Source organism: Drosophila subobscura, chromosome U, assembly GCF_008121235.1.
Source record: "Drosophila subobscura isolate 14011-0131.10 chromosome U, UCBerk_Dsub_1.0, whole genome shotgun sequence".
Classification (NCBI taxonomy): domain Eukaryota; kingdom Metazoa; phylum Arthropoda; class Insecta; order Diptera; family Drosophilidae; genus Drosophila; species Drosophila subobscura.
The window spans coordinates 22219129-22244243 of NC_048534.1; the positions used below are offsets into that span (position 1 = coordinate 22219129).

At 43.1% G+C, this 25115-nt stretch overlaps 1 protein-coding gene and 1 long non-coding RNA gene across 2 annotated transcripts in view; one reads left to right on the forward strand and one right to left on the reverse strand.

The window, feature by feature from the left end:
* LOC117901668 overlaps nucleotides 1-25115 on the reverse strand; it is a 54003-nt gene that overhangs the window by 6282 nt on the left and 22606 nt on the right. The window contains exons 2-4 of the mRNA XM_034812509.1: nucleotides 5905-6347; nucleotides 5648-5725; nucleotides 3164-3296 (exon numbers count right to left, since the gene is read on the reverse strand). Coding sequence (XP_034668400.1) covers nucleotides 3164-3296; nucleotides 5648-5725; nucleotides 5905-6347 — 654 coding nt within the window. The remainder of the gene's footprint in view (nucleotides 1-3163; nucleotides 3297-5647; nucleotides 5726-5904; nucleotides 6348-25115) is intronic.
* LOC117901670 lies at nucleotides 4243-4535 on the forward strand. Its single transcript, XR_004649327.1, has 2 exons — nucleotides 4243-4328; nucleotides 4452-4535. It is a non-coding gene; the product is annotated as an uncharacterized LOC117901670 (long non-coding RNA).

Consider the following 25115-nt stretch of genomic DNA (forward strand, 5'->3'; position numbering starts at 1 on the left):
CGGATTTATACGACCTTTTAAATTATCATCTTAGGGCATACTTTCCATGCATATTTATTTGGATTTATTCCGGACCAGCCCCCAACCTTAATTTATAACAGAAATAAATCTCTTTTCCTGCTTCGAAAAAAACAAAGAACAAACAACAAAAAACAGCAAAAAAGGCGAGCGAGAAATAAAATCGTTTGGGGTTGGTCGCATAAATTTGCATAATGACATTAATTAAATGCAATACGAGGCAACAGAAAAGGGGCAGCTGCAGAACCAGAAGCAGAAGCAGGAGCCCGAGTCGGTGCTCGAGCTCGGAGCTAGCAAAAGTGGAGCCCGGTGGCAGAATGAAGAGTTAAGCGCCTTGCGAAAGTCACTCATACGACACGTATGCCGATAATGTTATTAAGGACGCAGCCAGTTTGCCAGGACTGTCAGCAGCACTGTTGTCCAGTCGAGTAGACTCCTGCTCTCTGCTGTCGTATCCACTCTGCTTCACTCCACTCCACTCCTTTCGACTCCTATCCGATCCATTGCAGAGCACTACAGAGCCAGGAGTCCACTCCAGTCGTAGGCTACGCCTTCTTTTGAAATTGTTTCATTAACGTAAATTAAAATGCATACGGCCGTGAAGAAAATGTAATCGGAAATGCGTTTGTAAGCGTCAGAGCAGGAAGTGGAAGGGCAACATGATGGAGGATGAATACGAGAATTGGCACAGACACGGACACAGCAACGGACACACTCACGGACACGGACTGCGACAAAAATGCATCGCGCCCAAGTGCATAATCGGAAACTTAAAAAGGCATTGCAAACTGATTTGCATAAGTGGCTGACAGCAGATGCCGACAGGGCATGTCAACAGCTCTCAGTCTTTCGGTTTGTCGCTTCCTCAATCCCTCAGCTCCCCCCCCAGTCTCACAGTCCCTCAATCTCTCAAGTCCCTTTCGCCACTTGACAGCACTTGGCCCCTTATCGAGCCTGTTATTTAAAGCACCCGAAAAAATTGCCACTCTCCATGGAATAGCCTTAAATTTTCGCCAAGTTCTTTAAAAATCCATTAAATCCAATATTCAAATTGATTGTTTTTTAAACGGTTTACATTGAGGAATTAACTGAAAGGCAAATGAGGCTGTGCTGTCGATGGATTCAAGGAATTTCATTACAGGTGATTGAAAGATTCCGTTGGTGGAGTGAGGAAATTAATGAGGAGCACGCCATTCAGGAATCAAGATTCAAATGAGATACGAGTTTGTTTTATGGGAAGTAGGAGGCACAGAGGAGTGGGATTAACATACGCATGGAAAAGTTCTTGCCTTGAGGATAATTATTCTATTTTTGTGTGTACCGTAAGAAATCGCTTTATTAAGAAGATAATGATTGTTTGTTGTTGTATAAAGAAATCTACACACATACATATGTATATGTATGCGGTTTTACATATCAATGAAAAATGGGAGACTGCTCAGACTAGCAGCGTTAGCGTAGCGGCAGCACTGTTAACAGCAAAGCGTAACAGCACTATTAACAGCTCAGTTTAACAGCCTGCTTGCGCTCCCCGCTAACAGTGTTCCCTGCTGTTAATGCACCCATCTACAGTACTGTTAGCGCTTCGTCAGCGCTCTGAGATTGGACTCGCGCTCGCGCTCTCACGAAGCATACGATCTCTCATGTTCTCAAGCGGCTTTAGCTTGTAAGCTAGAATAAAGCGACGCTCGGATCCCCGTTAGTTTCGTTTCGCGCACGCCACGCCACTCAACATTGCACGTTTACTAGACCAAGTGCATATGTACATACATACATACAATGTCCCGTAAATCTATGTACATGCAAAATCACTTCCTATGTAATCAGCAGCAATCCCCGCTCCAACAAAACAGAGACTTTCTGATACTTTTTATATGTATTCCTCTGCGAATTAGCAACCAACAAAAAAAGTCTTTCAATTATAAAATCCATCTAGATCTAAGCAAGGAAAACCCTCAATCAGCGAAGGTTTAGACACATAAAAACCGAGGATAATCGAAAAAGGAAACACACAGCTAAAAGCCGATGCAAAAAGTCTCAACTCAAGTGTGGCTTCCAAGAGAAAAAGTTACGCTCAAAACGAAAAAGTCTCAACTAAATTATGGCTTCCCCCCAACAAAGAAAGTTTCCCCAGGGAGCGAGAGAAAAGTGAAGTGTAATTTTCTCTTCTCCTAGCGCTTTTAGAGTTTCCCCGAGCTTTGCCACGCCAAATGCAATTTTCCAGAGCCACATCACCAGGTGGCGACGGCCTGCCACGGGATTCAGTTTTCCATTTTGTAATCAGGGCCATCATTAATTAATCATTACCGATTTTGGAGTCATCATGCCCCAACTAATGCCGGGAACAAGACACTGTGTTATGGGTGAACAGGACACAAAACAGGCCGACCGGAGTTGGGACGTCATACTGAGAGCTAATTATATGCGGACACAGGCATTATTCATGGCTCATTAAAGCGTTGAATACATCGGATCCAATCGGACCCCGGTACGTAATCCCGCCGGGTTGACATGCTAATTAACTCAGCAGCTCTGGGTCTGCTTCTGACTCTGGCTCTCCCAAACAACAAGCGACATGTAAGCTCCATCTGTTTGCATGGAGAGAGAGAGCGGGAGAGCGAGAGCGGGAGAGCGAGAGCGGGAGAGAGAGACCCTGAAATCCGGAGGCTCAGCCGCCTGCAGCTGTGGCGCTCGCTGCTTTGCTCCTTTGCTGATTTCCTTTTTTTATTTATTTATTTATTTATGGGACGAAATGCGAAATTAAAAATGTATGCCTAGAGGCGCAGCGGGCCGCTCCGAAAAACTGAAACCCCAGCCGGGTATTGGCATAGGATAGGGGGGAATAGGGGGGATACGTTGCACGCTGGGCACGATGGAAATAATCATAATTGCTATTGCTGCTGGCGGTGCAAAAACTGAATTAACATTTTTAATAAGCAGCTACCAGCTACCAGCTCTGAGCCTGGCAGGTAAACAAACATCACTCCGAGATCAAAATAATAATGAAATTAATGCGAACTTCAAATTCAGATTCAAGTTCCGCTGTCCGTTGTCCATCCGTTTGGCTGATTGAAATGTGTCAGCCATCCAGCAATCAGTGGCAGCAAATCGAAAATGTTCTACCCATCACAATTGTTTCACTCACCGATGATGTTCAGCTGAAATGCCATGGACATTTTGGGTTCCGTGTTGACCTGGCACTCGTAGATGCCGCTGTCCCGCGCCTGCGGTGACTTCACATGCAGCGTCCACTCCCTGGCATCCTTCGATTCGGTTACCTGACAAGGACACACACACACAAAAATGTACAGATATGTAGAGATACAATTTCAGTGTTTTTGCAGTTTTTAATAGTACGTGGTAGATGGTGTGCCTGTGGGGAATGTTGTGTGTGAGTGTGGATTTAGATGCCCGTATTTGACTGTCAGGTCTTTAGATATATGCCTAAGCTTATGGTTATTTATGAATTGTTTATTAATGTGGAGAATAATGTTTGTGGAGAAAACTTGATCAGTTAATTCCACAAAAGAGAGGGCTTCTTGGAACTCCTATGGCTTCTCTCTTTAGCGCTGTATTTTCATACTAAACGACCGTCTATATTGCTACCAAAAAGCTTAAACCACAGCTAAAATAATGCAAAAATATATGCACATATCGTGCAAAATTCTCTTCCTTTCATTGCGTACATTTTATGGGAATAGTTCGCTTCTGCTTATCTGCCATTTTGCATTCGATAAATCTGTAGTAAAGGGTAACCATAAAGCAGTGACATTGCAATTTACGAGTAGACAGCCATAAATGTTGTTTTTCAGTTGTTCGATTTCAGTTTTCAATTCTGCATTCATTCTGTCATGTCTCGATGGAATAATTATTCGCTTTTAAGGCAACAATTTGCAATGCAGCAAATTGTTTTGTATTTTTATATTTTATTTTTTGTTCATGGAAATTAAGCAATTATGCAATTGAATGTTTGTTTGTTTGCTGGTTGGTTGCTTGCTGCTGTTTTTGTTGTTGCCACTTGTTTGTCCGATTGTGCAACTGCTGCTGCTGCTGCAGAGTGGTATTGTGGTGGGTATCGAGTGTGTTGGGCTGCGTGCAGATTTGTCCTGAGTTATGAGTCGGATTAGCCGTTGAAATATCGTTTATGCATGCATAATGAAAGTGGCTTTATGGTCATAATACCCCACGAGAGCTGGAGTTAACTTTTACATGCCGCTGTGGCTGTGGCTGTCTCTGTCTCTGTGGTTGTGGCTGTTGTTGGGCTTCCACATTCCGCATTGAAAGTTTATCGGGATTTGCCGTGTTTCCAGGTATCTAATCTAGAAGTTGATCTAGGGGGATTGAATGCGGCGGCTGTGGGTGTGCCAGTCATTGACTCGTTTTACGCCGTGCTGTGTGGGTTCACTGTACTAATAGATTGTTGGTTTTTCTAGGGATTTTTGTGTAAAGCATACTTGAGATGGATTTCCGTGGGATTTAAATGCAAAATAGGCTCGCAAAATAAAAGAGCTTTACACTACTCAAATTTGGTTTGAAAGAGGGGAAGAGGCAGAGGCATTTCTTCGTTTGAATTTACTTTGAAAGGCCACCAAATAATCACACTGCTGAATGAAGTCTCATACAAGACAAGGGTAAGAGATTGTCTGTCCGTCCGTCTGTCTGTCTTGTGTCTAATCCTCACACTAAGTCAATGAAATGATGACTCTATCATTTTGATTACACAAACTTCTTGCCTTTAGAGACTTGACTTTAATCATTTTTGGGTAGACATTTCATGCTTCAGGGCACTTTTGAAAAGGAATTAGAAACGTTCCCAGAATTTAAATTCAATTAGTATCCATCATGAATGAGGATGTTAATGTATTTGGGAATTATGAATGCAATGAGCTCTTCATTGATGGAAATTCAGTTAGTTTTGTGTTATTAAATAGAAACAGGGTGTGATTAGCGAATAAATTGAGGTGTGGACATCAGCAGTCAATCAGGAAGCTTATTTATTGATGAATCTTAACAATTGAGCAACCAAATGACTGCTTATGGCACTGGTAACATGGTTAATAAACTCTTTAATCAAAAGTAAGGAAACTTACTCAAATAGCAGCTACATTTATAATATTTCAAGTAGTTTTATGAACTACATATATTAGTATTCAGGAACTAATCAACTAATTACAAACCAATCAACTAGATTAACATTAATCATAAATCAACACGAGCTCCCGCCATGACTCACTAAAAACTAATTAGCCAAAAACGGTAGCCAGAAATCAATACAAAATCAAGAGCTAAACATCTGAGATTAATGTCAAAGAGTAATCTATAGAAGCTACCCATCAACAAGCAATCAGCTATCAGAAATCACAAATCGGGAACTACACAAATCAATATCTAATCGAATTTCCACATGGTCCAACTTTGACTCGCGCGTTTAACCTCTTATGAAAGGTTTCCTGGACAACGTATAGTTGGAATGAAATATAGCTACCAATAATGTACGAGTATGTACGAGTATGTATAGATGTATGTATGATGAATGTTCCCATGTATTGCCCTACCCTCCTTGAGTGTCTTTCGTGGAGCACCACGCTTAACCCATCGCATTCAATTAGTAAGTGAATACATGACAAACCTGGAAGCGCTTGTCCGAGGTGTAGGTGGCTGTGCCGACAGTGAGGATATGCAGATCACGTTTCCGTATCCAGGATACCTGTTGGCACAAGCAGATGGTTGAAAGAAATTTGATTAACGAGCGCACAGCCACACGATATACTCGATGTCCTTGGCACGCATCTTCATCGGGTTATATCAACCTCCACCCCCCATGGAGGGAAAGCGGTCCTTGGAGAAGCGACACGACACCACTGGCACTCGGCCTTTTGCACTCACCGATTTATCATGGAGACTGTCCACGCGGCATTTAATTATGGCCTCGGTGTGGCCGGTGCGTCCGGTGATGTTGCGCGGCATGCCAAAGTCGAAAATTGGCAGGGACTGGGCGAGGTCCGAGTACAAGTCCGTGTCCCGGTCTCTGTCCATCTCCGTTTCCGTTCCGAGCGCAAAGAGATCTGAGCCAAAGGACACGGGGCCGCTGCGCAGCTCATCGCCGTCGCCGGCCAGGAAGGCTAAACTCTTGAAAGTGTGATTCGTGGCATCCGTTTGCGGTGGCGCCTCCACCGCAGACGATGATGAGCCGCCGCCCAGTGATGATGGTGCTGATAGAAATGTGGACAGGGTGGGTGGGCCAGCCACGGAGCCACCGTCGAGACTGAAGTCATTCGAGGAGGAGCTGTTGTAAGGAGCTGCGGCCGCCGCTGCGGCAAACAAGAGGCCTGTAAAAGAAGAAGGGAAATCAGAGTGAGAAAAGGCAGACAGAGACTCCAAAGGAAAATAGAGGAGAATGTCGGCAGAGACATCAGCAAAATGGCGTGTGCCGGAGGGGGTAAAAGTAGAGACTCCGACGACGAGTAGAGTCTTTGGCTCCTGCTTCATGTTTTCCAAATGAATTTATAACTTGGCTTCTCCGTCAGTCGCGTCTCTCCTCCGCCCCGCCAACCGCTCATCTTTGCGCCCTGCCATTCATCTTGTTGGCCCTTTTGATTTGATTTGTTTCCACTTTGGCCACAACTTTCAACCGTTCCCCCCCCTCCGGTTGCCCACAAAGTAACTTTCATTCGATTCCACTGCAGAAATTTAACCTTAAATAAATTGCGCTTTGGCTTTAAGCATCGTCGGCCCACGGGCAATTTGCATTTAATTTATTAGCGTTTCACCATTTTTATCAGCAGCGCCGCTGCATATGTGCAAATATTTTTTGCATATCAATTTTACGCTGACAATTTAAGCGAGAACCAACAGCGTCAAAACCCGCCGAAGCCCCTGAAACACCCAAAAACCTCGAAGCCCCAAACTCCAGTCCCCGTTTAAATCCCAATCCAAACCCCAATTTCCAACCCAAAGTGACAAATTCAATTTGTGCACTGCACAAAGACTGCAACAACAAAAAATGCATAAAAAATGTAATGTGCAACAGCGTAAAAATAAAAGAAAGAGGCGGAAAAAAATGGGGAAATGTTGAAATAAAAAATAAAAGAGAAATATTAAGCATGCGGCATGTTGTCACGACAGCAACGACAACAAATATTTGCAAATATGCCAACTAAATATAGAGCAGAGCAAAAATATATAAAAAAGAATTACTTTTAAATTCAAATCAACAGGGAATTTGATGTTGACGAGTGCGGCAATGGGGGGAGAGAATTGTGCAACTATCACGGGGGGAAAGGTATGGGCACGGGGAGTATTGGCATCGAATTGGATTTGGCAGCTATCGAGGTTCTTCGAGGTTTTCTTGACAGGGATTTAGATTGCAAAATTTGTATGGCATATTTCAAATTTTCCAATGGATCTCACAACAAAAAATTGAAATCTTTAATACGCTGAATACATTTTGAATTTGGGAGATTTATTTATGAATCGAATTAATTGCAGTCTTTTTTGCAGTTCAAATTCTATATTTCTCTTTTAAATTTATGTCAAAACTAAAGTTTCCACACACCTCCGTCAGCATATTCCCGATGCACCCATCAGCACCTCTTTCAAACTCTCCCAATTCATTATAAAAGAATTTAAGGTCTCTCATTTGATGAGTTTAACCCTCATCAGCACAGCCTGTCAAACTGTTTGGACTTCTCAAAAGAAAAACTTCTCATCAGAATCTCTCGGGTTTCTTTCTTGTTTTTTACAGAAGTTCACTTGTGCATGAATATTCCTTAATATTCATGGGAAGCGGTTTTCATATTACCATCCGATCGCATGCCTAGAAATCAAATGAATATTTTGAGGTGCGACTGTATGTCTTATATGTCGGAGGTTTTTCCCGGGAAAGTCGCGTCCTCGCACCTCGACTTTGTATAAATTATTTAAATCTTTGGTGGAAAGTCTGCCACATCTTACAGCCGCCCCCCGAGACGTCCCTGAATATCCTGACATATTCCTATAAATTATGCATATCTCTGTGGGAAAATGTTGACTTTTCGCAACATTTCCTTCCTGTTGCCACAAATCTTTCAGTCAATTCCATGGGTTCATTGAGGTCGACAGATCTCCCGCATCCCTCATGCTCATCCAGGGTATACCCGAGTTCTGTAGGCCTCTTTTGCTTCCTTGTTTTATGCTTGTTTGGGGAGCTGCGAGCTGGCAAACAAACTTTTTATTTTGTTGCGACCTACTTAAGGGTTCCGCTTCGGCTCTCGTCGCCTCTGCTGATTCCCATTCCATCAAGGCATCATACCATCATCCCATCCATACAGATGCTGGCCCTCGATCCCACCCCACTCCACCCCCCTCGCAGATGCTAGCTGACTCGTCTGGGGTTCACCACATGAGGTCATGGAAATGTTTTCCGTTTGTTGTTTTTTCTTTATGCGCTGCTGTAAAATAAAGTAGCAAATTTGTATTTTATTGTTTGTCGCTTGCCTTCAGAAAACAACAGAAAAAACATGAGAGGGCGAGGGCGAGGGCGAAAACAGCAAAAGCAACAAGAATAACAGAATCTGCGTTTGGCAACACTGCGAATGAGTGATTTTGCCCCAGCTCTGCTGGAAAAGTATGGCATTTTCCACACAGCTGCTCAAAGGCGAAGCCGAGGCAGAACAAAATGCTGCAGGGATATTCACAGACAGTTTTCATAGCAAAAACAGCAGCGACAGCGGCTGGGGCAGCCACGAAAACGATTTTCCCTCATCATCATCAATAATTTCATCATCGCCAGTCCCGAAAACAACTTCAAAAAGTTGTTCCCTACAATTCAATAGAAGAAAAAGCAGCAGCAGGAAAAAACGAAACGAAAAAGCGACAGCAAAGCGGCGAAACTTGCTAAACAAATTTAAGCAAATGAAAAGGCAGTAAAAATTCTGTGAGCTTGTACGCGACTCGTTCGGCTCGTAAGCCGCAATGCTTTTTTGAGTATTTCTTTTTCAAAAAAAAAGAGGAACGACATAAAAATACTTTTTCATACACTTGCGGCGTGTAGAACCATTTGTGGTGTTTGTGACACATGGAAGTTATCTTTGTGAAGTTTCTGTGTACTTTATTGATTAGCACTCAATGGCCGAGTGGCAGGCAGTTTGTGTCTATTTGATTCACTCAGATTTATTTTCTTAGCAGCAGAGAGTTTCTGATACTTGTTGGAGAGGCGACAGCTCTCAAGAAGGCAGGCGTTTGTAAAGGCACATAAACATGGAACAATATTGAGGTACTTTCGAAGCTTTAATGGGAGGGGAAATTGTGGATATTCGTGGTTCCCTTCTGATGTTTAATATTAAAGTTTTAATTAATTTTCCACAATTTACCAGCAGGAATACATCAGCAAACCCGCTTTAAAAATTACATTTTCAACAGAGAAGCTTGCCCCGTTCCCCGCCACTCCCAGGGTATCCAAATTTCATCGCACTGATATAAGTTTTTGCGCCACTTTTCGTGCCTATTTTTTGTGTGTTAAGTCCCCTGGAACCTTACCGCGTTGCCCCGCCTCTACCCTTCCCCTCTCGGCCTGACAGCTCCTAACTGATTTCGCAGTGCAGCCAAAGGCGGCCAAAGTTGGTCGCCGCGTTTTGTGTTTTTGGCCAATGTTTGCTGTAGGTCGCCGGTTGGAGCCCGAAGAGCCCGCTTCCGCACCCGTTGCCCCCTGCGCACCACTTCACGCGCTCAACAGCTTCCGGCCTGGCGGAGCATGGAGCAGCCATGGAACATGAACACAGCTGTGTGCCTCAAGTATATGTGAACCTCTCCGTCTGTGTGTGTGTGTGTGTGTGTTTGTGTGTGTGTGTGCGCTTGTATCTTTGTGTTAGCGTATCTATGTGTATGGTATTCGTGCTGCGCCTGCAGCGTTTCGTGTGCATTTGGCAAAGCACTTAAAATGACAAAAATAACAACAAAATAGACAAACGAAACAAACAAAAGAACGATGAGAGGTGTGCCTCGCGGAGCGGGAGAGGATGCAGGCCAGACACAGCCAAAGCACCGAGCGGCAGAGAGTCAGAGAGAAAGATCTGCGGAAGAGATGTTCCTGAAAACCATTTGAACAAAGAAATGTCCAGAGCCAGAGTCTCAGTGGTGCTGCTCTGCTGTTGTTGCCATGGATAAGATGCAAATTGATGGATGCGATGGGGCTTGTTAGGAAAATTAAAGAAAATGTTGTACAACTTTTGATTGGAAGCGAAACAAGTTTCGTTCAATTTGAGTTTGGGATCGGTGGCAGGAAAAGCCACAAGAAAGGCAAATTCCTATGTTGAAGTTCACTTAAACAGCTGAAAAGTATTTGCTCCAAATATTTGCTCCATTGGAATGTACATAATATTTTAATAGCATACAAAAAAATAAATATATACCATGAAATTCATATTTACCGACACATTATACAACAATGCCCTTTGCGCTTCTTTGTTTTCATCGGCAAACAAAGACACCAGCACAATGCATGGGGAAAGCATTCAACAATAAATCTCACATTACATTATTTAAATATCAAATGTGGCGAAAACAGTTTAACAAAGACAAGCAACATTTCTATTGAACTTTAAAGAAGAGACTCCCCAGACTCAAAACATTTAAACACTGAGAAACAAAGGTCAAGAAAGCCCAAAAATAAAAGCCAAAGCAATGGCCAGAAGCCGCTTAAAGGTACTCAGTGTAATGGCAACATTAAGCAATAAAGCTAATCCCCTATTATAACCATAACAACAAGAGACGATGACCGGAACAACCAGAGACATTCCCATAAAACTTCAACAAAATACGGACAGACAGTCGGAGATTAATTTATTTCAAGTAAAGAAGATTTTTGAGCTGATCGAATTATACTTAAATGATAGCCAACAGGTGGGGAATTTTGATTATTAATTATAATATAATAAACTTCGAATTTAAGGGATTTATTTATGATAGATTCTGCTTTAAATTCTCCTATTAAAGTTAACCCTTTCCAGAACATCCCCATCTGCAGGGCATCCTGCTGACAACAGTCTGTTCTATTTAAAGAGTCGTCGAGTCGAATCGAGTCAAGTCTCGTCGCGTTGCTCTTCGAGCCAACAAAAATCCCGTCTAATGTCATGAGTGTGTGGGGTCATGCCCGGGGAAAAGCTCCTTCATCTGAGGAAAAACATGAAGATAAATTGAAATGGCAGGCAATTGAAAACTACCCACGGATTTGTTCGACTTTGGCTGGGGCTTATAAGGATACTCACAAATACATAAACATATACGAGTAAATATAAATATAAATACAAGTACATAAAAGATTTCGGGATACCAAATAGTAGCCATAAGGATAGCAAAGCAAAGAAAAGCAAAGCACCGCTATTAAGTGGAAACTTTTGCTTTAAGTTTTTGGGCAAATGTCAAGCGAGATTGAGTTCAATAAACGTCCCCAGTCCGGGGTTCATCTTCCCAGAAATCTGATTATTTATGAAGTGCCGAGTGCCGAGTGCCATGCTCCGGGATTTGTGGCGTCTGTCCTCCCATGGGGCACCCAGCACTATGGAATGGCAAAGTGTCTATAAAAATAGCAAAACACCAGACGAATTATAATGAGTTTGGCTGAGCTCACGTTCGGAAATGCTCACGTTGTCAGGGACCTCGAATCTGCCACGCTCATTGTCATCGTTAACACCAGTCGTGTAATGCCAGTCGTAAACTCTTCTTGCAACCTGTTCCTGCCCTGCCCCCTTCTGCGACTCACAGCAATTAAATGAGTGTCGTCTGGTAGCTGGTAGCTGGCTGGCTGGCTGGCTGGCTGGCTGGCTGGCTGGCTCACTGGCTGGTCTGGGTGGGCGAACGAGCGACGGGCTTCATAGAAAAACGGATTTACATAATGCCGAACAATATGGCCAAGGATGGCAACTATTTTTACATGCCCCATAATTTGATGACGACAATGTCTTGGCATAACAAAGCAGGGATCTGCATGGGTTTCGAATCGAAGTGGGGATGGGAGGAGGGTGCAGACTTCTGGGGCCGCTCTTCGTCTCATGTAAATTTCATTTTGCTCGACTTTAAGGAGCTCCTGGCTGAGCCTCCCCATCCGCCACATCAAATCGCACGTGTGAGGCTTCTATTTTCCGGCCTAGCAGATTCAGTTTCCCTCAGTTTTCCGTTTCTTTCATTTTATACAATTTATATTATATTTTTTTTGGAGGGCTGCTGCCTGTTGGATTTATTTCGGTTTTGGTTTTGTGGAACTTTGCGGGGAGTGTGAAATCGAGCGTGAATGTTCAACGTAAATAAAATTCAATTTGGCATTTTCCTTTTAACTCAATTTATGTGTCAAGTGAAAGTGGATTTGACTCGGACAAACACTGGCGTTGGCTTTCGTGTGTCGGCTTCGTGTGTGTCGTACATGTGCTCGTGCGGTGTCCATTTGGATCTCCTGCATCAAAGTTATAAATGAATTTATAGCCCCCTCCCATCCCCACACCCCTGACGTTTCCCTCTATGTTTGTATTGGGCACAAAATTAATAGCATTTGTGTGCTATGGCATAGCACTGCCACTGAATTGATTGGATTAACGACATCTGCACATGCCCACACTGCAGCGCAGCCCGATGATGCCCAACAATAATACAGTGGCTCCATCGCATAATCGGACAGCGGTTTCCTCTTTACGAATGTGCTCAAAAAGTATATAGAAATGCGTTAGACCAACCGTTTTTTCACTTTTTATACAACTTAATAGTATTACCTATCCAAATCATAAACAAAAAGTCATACTTTTTAGTGAGAACAGTTAGTTTTAATCAAAAAACCAAAAAAAGTCATGTTTTGAGACTCAACGCATAATCGGACAGGGCAAAAATGCCAAAGGAAAATCCCGTTTTTTTTTTTCCAAAATCTTTTCATAGTCCCGTTTTTCTTATCGAATGTATGCCATGGATGCCTGGATATATACCAGACAAAACAAAAACATTTTGTATGCCCCCCCCAGGAGAGCAATCCTTTTTCGAAATTTCGCTTGCGATAGACATAGAACACGGAAGAAAACTGCTCGGAAAACCGCCAAATGGATTAGAAAAGGCTAAACTATGGTTCACTAAATAAATATAAGGATCCATAATAAGTTTAGGCTGGTCAAAATTGTTCGGGAAAGCCACGGCTAACTTTTATATGAGCCAAAAGAGCATTCGATATTAAAAAAAATTAGTAAAATAACTTTAAAAATTCATAAAAATTAGAACCTACTTCAAAATCGATCGGGAAAAGTGGTTTTCCCAAAGAGGGGGGTCTTATACATTGAAAAAGTACCATTTGTATGAGAGATTTCCCTGACCTAGTACATTTATGGGCTCTAACATTGAAATAATTAAGTCGAGAACTTGTACTGAGAAAATTAATTTATCGAATAAGGCATTTTGATGCTTTATCATCGTAAAATCAAACTTTTTTGGTAGCATTGATTCAATTATATCTTTTAATAATAAACACTATCAAAAAAATTGGAGTTTTAGAGGATATAGCATCAAAATGCCTTATTCGATAAATTAATTTTCTCAGTACAAGTTCTCGACTTAATTATTTCAATGTTAGAGCCCATAAATGTACTAGGTCAGGGAAATCTCTCATACAAATGGTACTTTTTCAATGTATAAGACCCCCCTCTTTGGGAAAACCACTTTTCCCGATCGATTTTGAAGTAGGTTCTAATTTTTATGAATTTTTAAAGTTATTTTTACTAATTTTTTTTAATATCGAATGCTCTTTTGGCTCATATAAAAGTTAGCCGTGGCTTTCCCGAACAATTTTGACCAGCCTAAACTTATTATGGATCCTTATATTTATTTAGTGAACCATAGTTTAGCCTTTTCTAATCCATTTGGCGGTTTTCCGAGCAGTTTTCTTCCGTGTTCTATGTCTATCGCAAGCGAAATTTCGAAAAAGGATTGCTCTCCTGGGGGGGGCATACAAAATGTTTTTGTTTTGTCTGGTATATATCCAGGCATCCATGGCATACATTCGATAAGAAAAACCGGGACTATGAAAAGATTTTTGGAAAAAAAACGGGATTTTCCTTTGGCATTTTTGCCCTGTCCGATTATGCGTTGAGTCTCAAAACATGACTTTTTTTGGTTTTTTGATTAAAACTAACTGTTCTCACTAAAAAGTATGACTTTTTGTTTATGATTTGGATAGGTAATACTATTAAGTTGTATAAAAAGTGAAAAAACGGTTGGTCTAACGCATTTCTATATACTTTTTGAGCACATTCGTAAAGAGGAAACCGCTGTCCGATTATGCGATGGAGCCACTGTATATCAATCTGAAAGGGTGAACCTTGAACAAAATAAATAATACCCGCACGGACACCAACACATACACACATATGTATGTGTGTGTAGAGTAGTGTATTGAAATGCCATTTAATTGATGCAATTTAATGGTTAAAAGGTAACAGAAAAACGACCAAGTCGATTAACTTCACTTGACTCGGGCATATTTAATGCAATGAGTGGGGTGTTAGTGGGTGGTTGCTGGAATTCTGATGACAATTTGATTTACTTCTGTGTGAAAGTTTTACATATGTATATTGCGCTAGTTTTTATGGCCCATTCTAGGCAGATCCCATGGCTTTAACATGACTGATAAATCAATGGGCTGTAAGCATAAAAAAACCAAACAAAAATTATGCACTGGTCGTGTTTGACTTCTGTTACTAATTTAATTTACTTCTGAATGGATTTGTCAATAACTTTTGATTGCTTTAGCTTTTAGAGTCTGTGACATGCATTAGTGCCAATAAACGTATGAACAGCGCACAGGCTTTGAATGAAAACTGCATTATTAAATGAAAGCTATTAAACGAGCAACAAGATACTAAAATATCAAATAGTTCCCTAGGTGGGCAGCTCAGATTCGACCTGTGTAGGGCAGGAGCACAAAGAGAGCAAAATTGCTGTTAACATCCTGTTAACAGCCTGTGGCCGCTCCCGTTTACAGTGCACTGTTACCGCTCTCTGACGGTCTCGCGCTCACTCGCTCTCACGATCTACATTTCTGCAGCGCTCTGACCGTTGGGTAACGGAAAGCTGAAAGCTTGCTTGCAGAAACAGACATGATTGATCATGCTTTCAGCTCAGCTAAGCAGCAATGTGCGCACTTGCACTGGTGCAGTGTTTTTGTTTTTTTTCGTCTCCGCTTTCAACTCTGCTCGCAGCTAGTGCGTGCGCGAGCCCATCGCATTTATCCACCCTTGTACAAGCACTAGCTAATAATGAATATTAATCAGATCCATTATGCTGCGTTGCCATAATAGATGCAAATGCAGTGCTGCAATATGTAATCCTGGCCAATATGGAAGCAAGTTACAAATTAGGTCACATGCACTTTCAATTAAATGAAAATATCTCCATAAATCTAAAACTTCAAGCACATAATCACACTGTGAAATAGCCAGTGCACCGAATATTCCTGCACATTTCGGCCTCACTTAAGTTTTTCAACCTCACCTCCTAAACACTTTCAATCAAAACTCTTCTGCTCTCGGCAAACCGAAGAGAAATCACAATAATTCATCGGGATATTTACGTTTTCGAAAACGGAACACCAAAAGATGTTCCAAGTTGATTAATCAGAACTGGTCTATCCTCAACCGAATTCCAATTTAGTTAAGACACAACCAATACACAGCAGCACCAAAATGTTCGATTCCCTACGCACAGCATCGAACCACTTCCGTTTGCTCAATGAACTCGGCCACATATCGCTTCAACCTCATTCCATGCCTGTCCCTCCCGTTCCATTGATTATGCAGAAGCAAATCGAAACAAATGCTGGGCAATAGTTCCAAAAGAATCGATACCCAAAAGTGTTCAAACATTTTTGGTGAAGCAGAGAGGGAGTGAGGGAGAGACAGAGTGAGTGTAGACAGAGAGGGAAAGTGCGAGACAGAGCAGAGATGGAGTCACCAGGATAGGCAGAGACAGACAAATTTCACATAATCAATTTTGGTTTTAGGCCTGAGGCATTCATTGTTCGATAGAGGGAGAGAGAGAGAGATGAGATACGAGATGCAGGCCCAGGCCCAGGCCCAAGCTTCAGCTGCTGATGGATGTCTCTGGAGCAATACATCAAACCAAATTAGCAGTTTGTGTTCCATGTTCAGAGAAGCCAAAATGCACAGGCTCGCCAGGAATGGGAGTGGGAGTGGGAGTACTCCCACCCTTTTGGTGGTGGAGCAGTAGTACTAGCCGCAGGTTGCTAGGAGATTGAGTTGAAACTAGAGGCCCATGCACATGGCCATGGTCATGCTCAGGTGCGTTGTGGCCCGGCCAAATTGGCTGACAGCATACACGAAGGACATACAAACATTAGGCAGAAATCGGTAGAGGATATGAGGCAGTACGAGCGATGTAAAAGATGTAGCAACAGAGACACACAGAGAGACGAGAGACGAGAGAGAGAGTGAAATGCGTTAAATGCGTTTGATGTGCAGAGTGCGTCTAATGTTTGAAAATTTCCATAAAACATGCAATAAAAGCCCAAGGACAACACCAAAGGGGCAAGCAGAAAAGGTGCAGCAAAAAGAGCCAGTGGGGATGGGGAAAGGGCAAGGGAAGGGGACCACCAGTGACAACCACTCGCCAAAGCATAATGGAAAAAGTACAAGGGCCGCATAAAAGCATAACAAGCTAACGTGTAACGAGGCGGCAACTTGAAAGCTGCAAATGAGGCCAGGACCAAGGACCCTGGACCCGGGTACAGGACCACGACTGGGGACTTGGACCTACAACAAAGCTGGAAGCCAGGATTAGGTTCAGGTTCGATGTGGGGGGTTTGGGGCAAGGGCAAAAAACAAGGAAAGGTGCGTCAACAGCAGGACAGGACAGGACAGAACAGCAGAGCACATAAGGAGCGCACTGGGGGCCAACGAGCATGCCATCATCACTCGACAATGTAATGCTTCAATTTCAGCCACACATGGAAACCAGGGAGAGAAAGAGAGAGAGCGGGGAGGGACATGCATCAAGTGCTTTCTTCGTTTGCCAATAGAAAATTGCAGACCAAAAGCGACACACGGCAAAAAAAAAAAAAAAAAGAGAAATGTGGAAAGGAATTGAGCGAGAAAAAAATGGAAGCCAAGAATTTGATGCCAACAGATGGAAAACGAAAGCGGAAATGTTGTGCTAAGCCAAGCACGTCTTAGCTCCCCTCTATCCCTTCTATGCCTCTATTTCTACATCTTTATCTTGCTTCTGCTCCCTCTCTCCCTCTCTCTTTTGGGTCTGTCTTTCTCTGGGTCTCTGCATGTGTGTGTGTGTGTGTGCAACTATTTACATTGTCGCACTTTCATCATTCTCGTCTAGGTTCTGCTTTGCTCAGCTCTTGAAGCTGTTTCCCCCGAATGTGGACAAGGAGGAGCAGGGTTGAGGGTTGAGTGGCAGAGCGGCAGTGCGGGCGTGTCCGAGCAGACAGCTGCTGCTCAATTGCATTATCCTGCGTCCGCTGATGGATGATGGCCGGCGTTGCCAGGCATCCGTACTCAAGCTTCTCATGATTGCTCCCCTTGACTACAGAGCATTCCGTGACGGTTCCCTCTTCCATCTACATATACATATGTTCCCCTGCCTCCTCTTGTCTGCTCTTTTTGACTACTGTCTGCAGCTCCTGCCAAAATATCCTCCACCTAACTATAGTTTCTGCTGCACAGGCATTTCCTCCTTCAGCTGCAGCTCCTTTTTCACCATCAGCATGGAACATGGAACATCACAGTGGGAAATGTCATGTAATTTGGCAAGTGCTACAAATTGCAGCTGCATCTTCGGCGTAAAGTGTGTTGGCGGGAGTAATTGAATATTAGATATGTTAGCCAAGTGAATAAATTCAGCTCTGAGGATTTGCACACTCTTTTGTCGCGACTTTAAGTGGCAGAAAACGATGTGGATTCGCATTCAGATCCAGTTCCCGGCCATGGATGAGGTTAATTTCCTTTGTTCAAGTGGCTGTGCTCGCTTCTTCTCCACTTTTGCCACTCGGTTCGATGGTTCAATGCAAAACTTTTCGCACAGTACACAGCAAAAAGAAGCCCACTCAATTGCTCCCCTCACCTTTTCGGTCTGGCCTGAAACAATGCCAAACAAACAACAACGACGGCAGAGAACAAAAAAAGTACAGGTACAGAAACTCGCTCCAGTGAAAAGTCAGTGTGGAACTTCGACGATATTGATACCCGCTACTCGCAGGCCAGTTTTTTGCACTAACAGAATTGAACACGCGAGAATTCAACTGTCGCAACGGCAATCACAATGCAATTAAAATGTATGCAATGTTGGATTTCCAACTTGCAATACAACCAAAAGGTATTTTATTTACACTGCTTGCAAATTGCTTATTCTCACTGTCATAATTATCAGATAAGATAGCGACTTCCATCCATTGATTATCCACTGGCCCCATGGCCACTACTGATCCGTTTTCGATTTGCAAAAGCTGCAGAATTGATCCATTTTTGTGGTGCTAATGGTTCTGGCCGCTGCTTTTCATTAAAAATGGTTTGTAACAAATAAACAATTTAGTGTTACAATTGAATAATTCATTTTGCATTCATTGTGCTGCAAATATATTCGACAATGTAAGCCGAAATATAAACAATTTAGGTGGAGCGTGAAGTGCTGAAAAAAAGGACCAAAAAAGTGCGCAGCAAAAAAGCAAGTGTTGCCATTAAATAATCAATTGTGAAACGATGTGTGCGAAAATGTAAATAAGTTGTTAGCCACCATTTGAGGTCCCTTTTCGTTCGCTCTTTTTATGGGTGTTTAAGCAGTTTACGGGTGTGTTTTTTGGTGATGTAAAGACAACCTGATGTGTGACACAATTACAGCTGCAGCAAGTCCTTGGCCTGGAAAACTATTTTAATAAATAATCATGGCATCAATAACTATTATTTATGCCTCTCAAACACCTGTACAAAACATATCCTCGAACCCGCACGATTTACAGGGTACAAATAGAAACTTTTGAAGCGCTTGAAGAAAAAGTTTGAGTACAAAGCAATAATAAGGAGCTCATCATGAATTTTAGAATGAATTGAGGAAAGTAAAATAAACCACACACACACAATAGAGAGAAAGAGAGAGAGCGGTAGTGAAAAGGAAGTAACACGAAGTGGAAGAGCGCGTGGGAGTGAAAGAGTAAACGAGTAAGGGGACGGGGACGAGTGGTTGAAAGGTTGGCCTGCCTCATCTGCATCACGAATACGCCCCCCCCGCGTGGTATGGAAGAGTCCTGGTCCTGGTCCTGGTCCTTCTCCTGGTACCTGAGAAGCAAACGTTTGTTGTGGTTGCTCTTGGCCAGTTGAAAGGGCCATTCTGTGTGGGATTTGTGGCTCCATCCGTTCCAGCCATACCCAGTCGCCAACCCACTGCGGCTTTTCTGCAACTAAAATAAAATTTAATTAACCTGAAACCTAGTTTTTGCTCCAAGAGCCAAGAGCCAGACGACTAGTTCAAGTTGTACCCCCCCATCAGTAGACCGGGCAACACCCGAATGGGAATTGCAAATGATGTAAACACGAGAACGGCACAAAATGGAACAGACTTGCGAGAACTTGAGAGAGAGCTCTACACACACATTTTGTGGCTGTGCATTATACATGATCAAGGGTTCAATTTGAATGGCAAAGCGTTGCTAACTTTTCTTTTAAAGACTTATTGTTCTGGCCGAGACGCCGGGCCTGAGGGTCGATGGTTTTGTGATGGTTTTTTGGCCGGGTAAACACAAAACATAAGTCAGCTTTGCGGTTTTTTCACTGTGTCGCAAGACAAACATAAATACTCGCACAACAAGTGGCAGGCGGTGGCCCCGGGCCCCAGCCCCCCTACACACAAAAACCTTCACCTAACTCATGGGAAAGTCCTTTGTTTTAGGCTCCCATTTCACACAGTGAAATATGAATTGCTTCCTGGGTTTTTGTTTGAGCTTTGGCGGTCGTTAATTGGAAATTAATTATGGCTTACACCTGTGTCGAAAGACTCAAACCCCCTGCAGGCGGTGTGCCACTTGATATGTTTGTGTTTTATACTGCACAAGTTTTGTTGTCTGCTTTGGAATGCAAATTATAACGATACAAAAAACGATACTTTTGTAATTGTAGAAAACTACCCACTCTTCCGGGCATTGTTACAGTGCTTAGAATTAATTAAATAATGCCAGCATAATGCCACACGACTTCCGCTTGGGGCCCAGCACCAGAAGGAAGCACTTTTCGTACCACTTTGTGTTTAAGCAGGAAAAACCAGCATGGAAAAGCATTGATTTTGTGGCCATACTGCTGCAAATCATCAGTGCCCGTTCGATGGCCCTTTGTTATGCTAATTTACTATGATAATCAACCCAATCAGCTCTTGGCAGACCTCAACAGTGGAAATATTTTCACATGCCATAACTCATGCATTTAATTGGATTTTGGTTAGTTTAAAATAATCCAGCAAGAATTCAAACAGGATTTTCAGCTATTTCCCGAGCTAATTCTGTCCCTAAAATCAGCAACAGGCCATCCCGTCCACACTCCCGCCCACAGAAGCCACAAAACTCTCTGACAGACGCAAAAGCAGGCCAAACCGCGAATATTTCATAACACACAAAATTAATATCTATTAATTATGAACCTCAGCGAAAAAACGTGGGGACGGGGAAAGTGCACAGGTGACAGGGCAGTAAATCGATGAGAGTGAAAAAAAACGAGAATAATAATAATGCCTGGGCTCTGTGCTAAATAAATAATGAAGGCCTCTTAAATTTTCATTTGGTTTTGGCCAAAACGAAAAGCAAGAGCAGAAGAGTGGCAAAGGACCTAGCGTCGCCCGTCCCAAAGGCAAAGCAAACAAAAAGGAATGAAATAATGGCAGACAAGTGGCCCAAGAGAGACGAATACTTGAGTACCCTTAGTAGCAGTATCTGGGAACTGTCTCCACAGGAGAGAGTCTGGAATTTTAGATAAATGAAAAAGGGCAAGAACGTGCATAGAGGCATTGATTTTATTGAAATTCTTCCTTAAAGGTAACGAATATTTTTCAAATCTAAGTAATTTATAAAACATTTTGTTCAGCAAATTTGTCGTTGAACATTTTGGCAAAGTAATCAACGGAAGTAAATTCAAAATTGTCTGAGAAAATCCTGGAATATGAAGACATTTTTGTGCTTAATAGGATCCACTTATTGGATTACATTTAGATTGCTTTTGTGACCTGAATTCACGGCTAAAAATAAGCTTTAAAATTAGGTTCTGAGAGAGAATGAATTGTGTAAAGAGACAACAATTTATTTGTTAATTTAGTAGATGCTTTGGCTGCAGTTTAACATTTAATTGCCCAGAAATTCAGCTACTTAATTAGCTATCCAAAAGGTAGATTCCTCTTAATTAGGATGAAGAAAATTAGCAGGACCTTTCAATTACAGCTCGGATATAATCCGATACAACTTTAGATACTTTGAGCCATTCAAAGATACTCTCTAATCAGTATGCTATGCACATATGTATGTATCTATATACATATGTACACATATGTACATATACATATGTATGTATGTATCAATGCTGCTGATGCAGAACCCATAGAGCACATATAGCCGGAATTGCTTCCTGTTGACTAAAGCAAACGCGCAGTCAAAATTACCTTTACCAGCTGCAGTGGAAAGCCAAAGGAAAACCAAAGTGAAAACCATTGCATGCGAGGGAGGGAGAAGCAGAAAGAGAGCGAGCGAGCGAGGGCCAGCGAGGGAATCGCTGACAGGAAGCAAGCCAAAATGGCAACAACAAATTACTCGACCCGTAACCACAGTGCAATCAATTGTAGTGGTCCAGAAAGCACAGTCAGACGGGCAGTGGGGGAAAGCGCAAAGAGAAAGAGAGAAGGAGGGAGAGCAAGAGAGGTGCCAACAAGAGTAAGCGAGGGGGGTGAGTTGGAGCTGGAGAAAGAGAAAGCGAAAGAGTGTGTGTGTGGTGCACAGAGAGACTATGGGAGGACACACAGTGTGCCTCCGAAAAGCACTTTATATGCCGAGGTAATGGCGCCTAATAAACGTCTTCACTTGAGTGCGCTCGGCGCCACCCCAACCAACACACAGCGCTTCGACAGCGCCCAGCCACCGAAAATCTATCCACCCACAAACAACACCAAAAACAGAGGGGGAGAGGGAGAGCGGAAAGGTCGAGCAAGTAATTATGATTTATGTCGCTTTGGAGAATGTGCAAGGCGTCTAATTGTGTGGGCGTGCCATGGCTACAATTATGTGCTCCCAGCCTCCTCGTCTCTGCTCCACTCTCCTCCATCATTTGCTCGCACACCTCTACCTCTATTTAGTGCCCTCCCCTACCATGAGCCAAGCATTCCATTCCAAGCTGCCCCCACCCCTTTGCTGTCTGTCCCCCATTATGTCAAGCCGACCGAAAATAGTGGAAATCCAACACGAATGTCAGATAAAGTAATTACAGGATGCTGCCACTGGCTCTGCCTCTGGCTCTGGCTCTGGTAAGCGAACACGCCAAGACTGTGGAGCGAGGGGGGTGCAGAGGCCTGCAAATGTGTCCTGATGTAATGCATGCTAATGCCACATCCTCCCCTCTTGGGAGTCTGGTTAGCAATCATTAAAATAATTCAACCTGACCAGGGGCCAGGGCGGCTCTCGGGTTGGGGGAGGCCAGGCACGTTGACCTCAGCTGAAAAGGATTCCTGGAATGGCATTGTGTGGCCCTGATCTCTGGCATAATGTTAATGAAAGTGAAGGCTTTCAGGGATGGATTTCCACCCACATTCATGGGCCACAAAGGCTGCATTCTCGGCTGGACAATTGAAAAATCAGTAAGCGATGCCGCATTGTCAACGTCGCATGCCCTTGGGGAATGCCAGCACAGCCAAGGGAGAGAACGGGGATCCTTCGCACTTAATTAGTGGCATGGCCCGATTTTAAAAGTGGGCGTGTGCCCAAACAGCTGCACTGCTTAATTACTTGGCAACGGATTGGAGCATAGCTGCGGGCCATCGACTGATTGTGGAAATGAAGCAGGGAAAACATTCATCATGAAAGGAAACTAGTCACGATGCTCAGCTATTGATTGGTGGCTGTGTGAATAAATGAAAGATACTTGGGAAAAACAGAAACATTAACCATTAGCCAGTGAATGCTTATCCTTGACACGTGTGAAAGGCAAAGGAGAGATGAGTCTCAATTATGATGAAAAGGGTTGCACAGCTGCGATTAGTTAATTACGAGAAAGTATCTTAATCAACTTAAAAGTAATTTCAACTGCTGGAAAGTTTCTTGAACTGCATTCAGCTACCAAAAGTACTCTCCTGTTTTACGACACAGAAAAGTATCTTGTAATTGAAAAGTCATTTAAGCTGCCGAAAAGAAACTTTAGTCAACATTTCAACTTGAGTGTCTGTTAGGAAAAGATGCAGAAAAGTATAAAAGAAAATGTTAAGGTAATGGAAAATAAGTTTTGGAAATGGACACACAGATACGAGTATTGTATCTAAGGCAAGAAGTTTTTTACTATTGTATGCTGAAGAAAACTGTGATTTTTGAGCGTGTAAACAAGTTTCTTTGTTCCCAGTAACACATCTCTAGCCAAGGGCACGCATCTTAAATTAACTAAAAGTATCTTCAGCTACCAAAAGCCATCTTAAACCCTGGAAAGCTCCCACACATTACCTACCAAAAAGTTTTTTTAAGTACTGAAAAGTACTTTTAAGTTTTGGGAAAATGCTGAGCCACTGCAGAACTATCTTTAACCTTTTGCAAAAGTATCTTTACGGCCACAGCATCTTTAATGGTATCTTTAGCTAACAGAGATCTTCCTCTCTCTCCCAATTCATGGCTGCTGCTGCTACAAGGAATATCTAGTTACAGAAAAGTTTCTTAAGCCAATGAAATGTATCTGCAGCGACTTAATAACACACTTTAGCAGCAAAGGAGTAGCTGAAGTACCGGAAGCACAGCATGTCCCCAAGTCCTGACATATTTCCAGCCATTAGGAGTAAGCGTTTGGCCTACTGGCCCGCCTGCCTGGCCAGATGATCTGCCACGTTAACTGGATTATGCACATACCAAATGGTTGACGGTTCATCAAGTAGGCCATCAACAAATTACTTGAAAAACTCGAATAAAAATTTGCTTAGCTGTCGTAAATTCTCGGCTACAAAGGCTAATCGCGCAGAGCTAATCAGCCGCAGCCATCAAACCATCATCAAAGGCGCGCGCATTCTGCTCCGAATCCTTCACTGCCAGACGGAGTAAAAGGCTTGAAGGAGAATAACAAAAAAAAATGAAACTGAAAGGAAAGGAATGGAAACTGCGTGCCAGGACACCATTATGCTAAAATATTGCTCGGCGGTGCTTAATCAACACAAAGGCCTCTTCCAGCACTCTTCTCGTCCATTCACAGAGGTCTGCTCCATTTACGGGCGCACGCCCTACATTGCGGGGTGGCTGGTGTGGAGTGAGGGAGCTTTGGCAGCGTGCTGTCGATTTAATTGCCCCACAGACACTTCAATGTCAGCATAAATTAAATTTTGATTTCGCTTCTACGGCAACTGTGGTGGCTCCGGCTCCAGCTCCGGCTCCTCTCTAATGAAATTGCGCACGCCAAATTGCACAGCCGCCGGAATGGGGCATCTTCTATCCGCCTAGTGGCGCCCCCAGGGCCAGCCTCAGCCTCAGCCACAGTCAAAGCCCTGTCCCGCCTGCAATGATGATGAGCTCATGATGTGGCGGCCTGAATTGAGTTGGTGGAGGCCTAAGTTAGTCGTTGCTCAGCCATTGTCGCATCAATTAATTTCAGCACGAGCCACGCGACCGCCTCCTTCCATTCCATCCCCACATCTCACTCATCATCAAGACATGCCCATCCTCCCATCAGTCCACCCATGCCCTCTTGCCACATCCTCAACTTGCCACAACAACAGGGTGCAATTGTATGCGGTGACGTTGCGGAGGCGTGGCTCGTAATGAGCTTAGCATTTGGCGAAAACCTAAGGTGGCCAAGTCACTGTCCATTACGGCTGAGTGGAGTGGCTGGTCCTCCGCTTTGAGGAGGACATCTTGTGGCTGT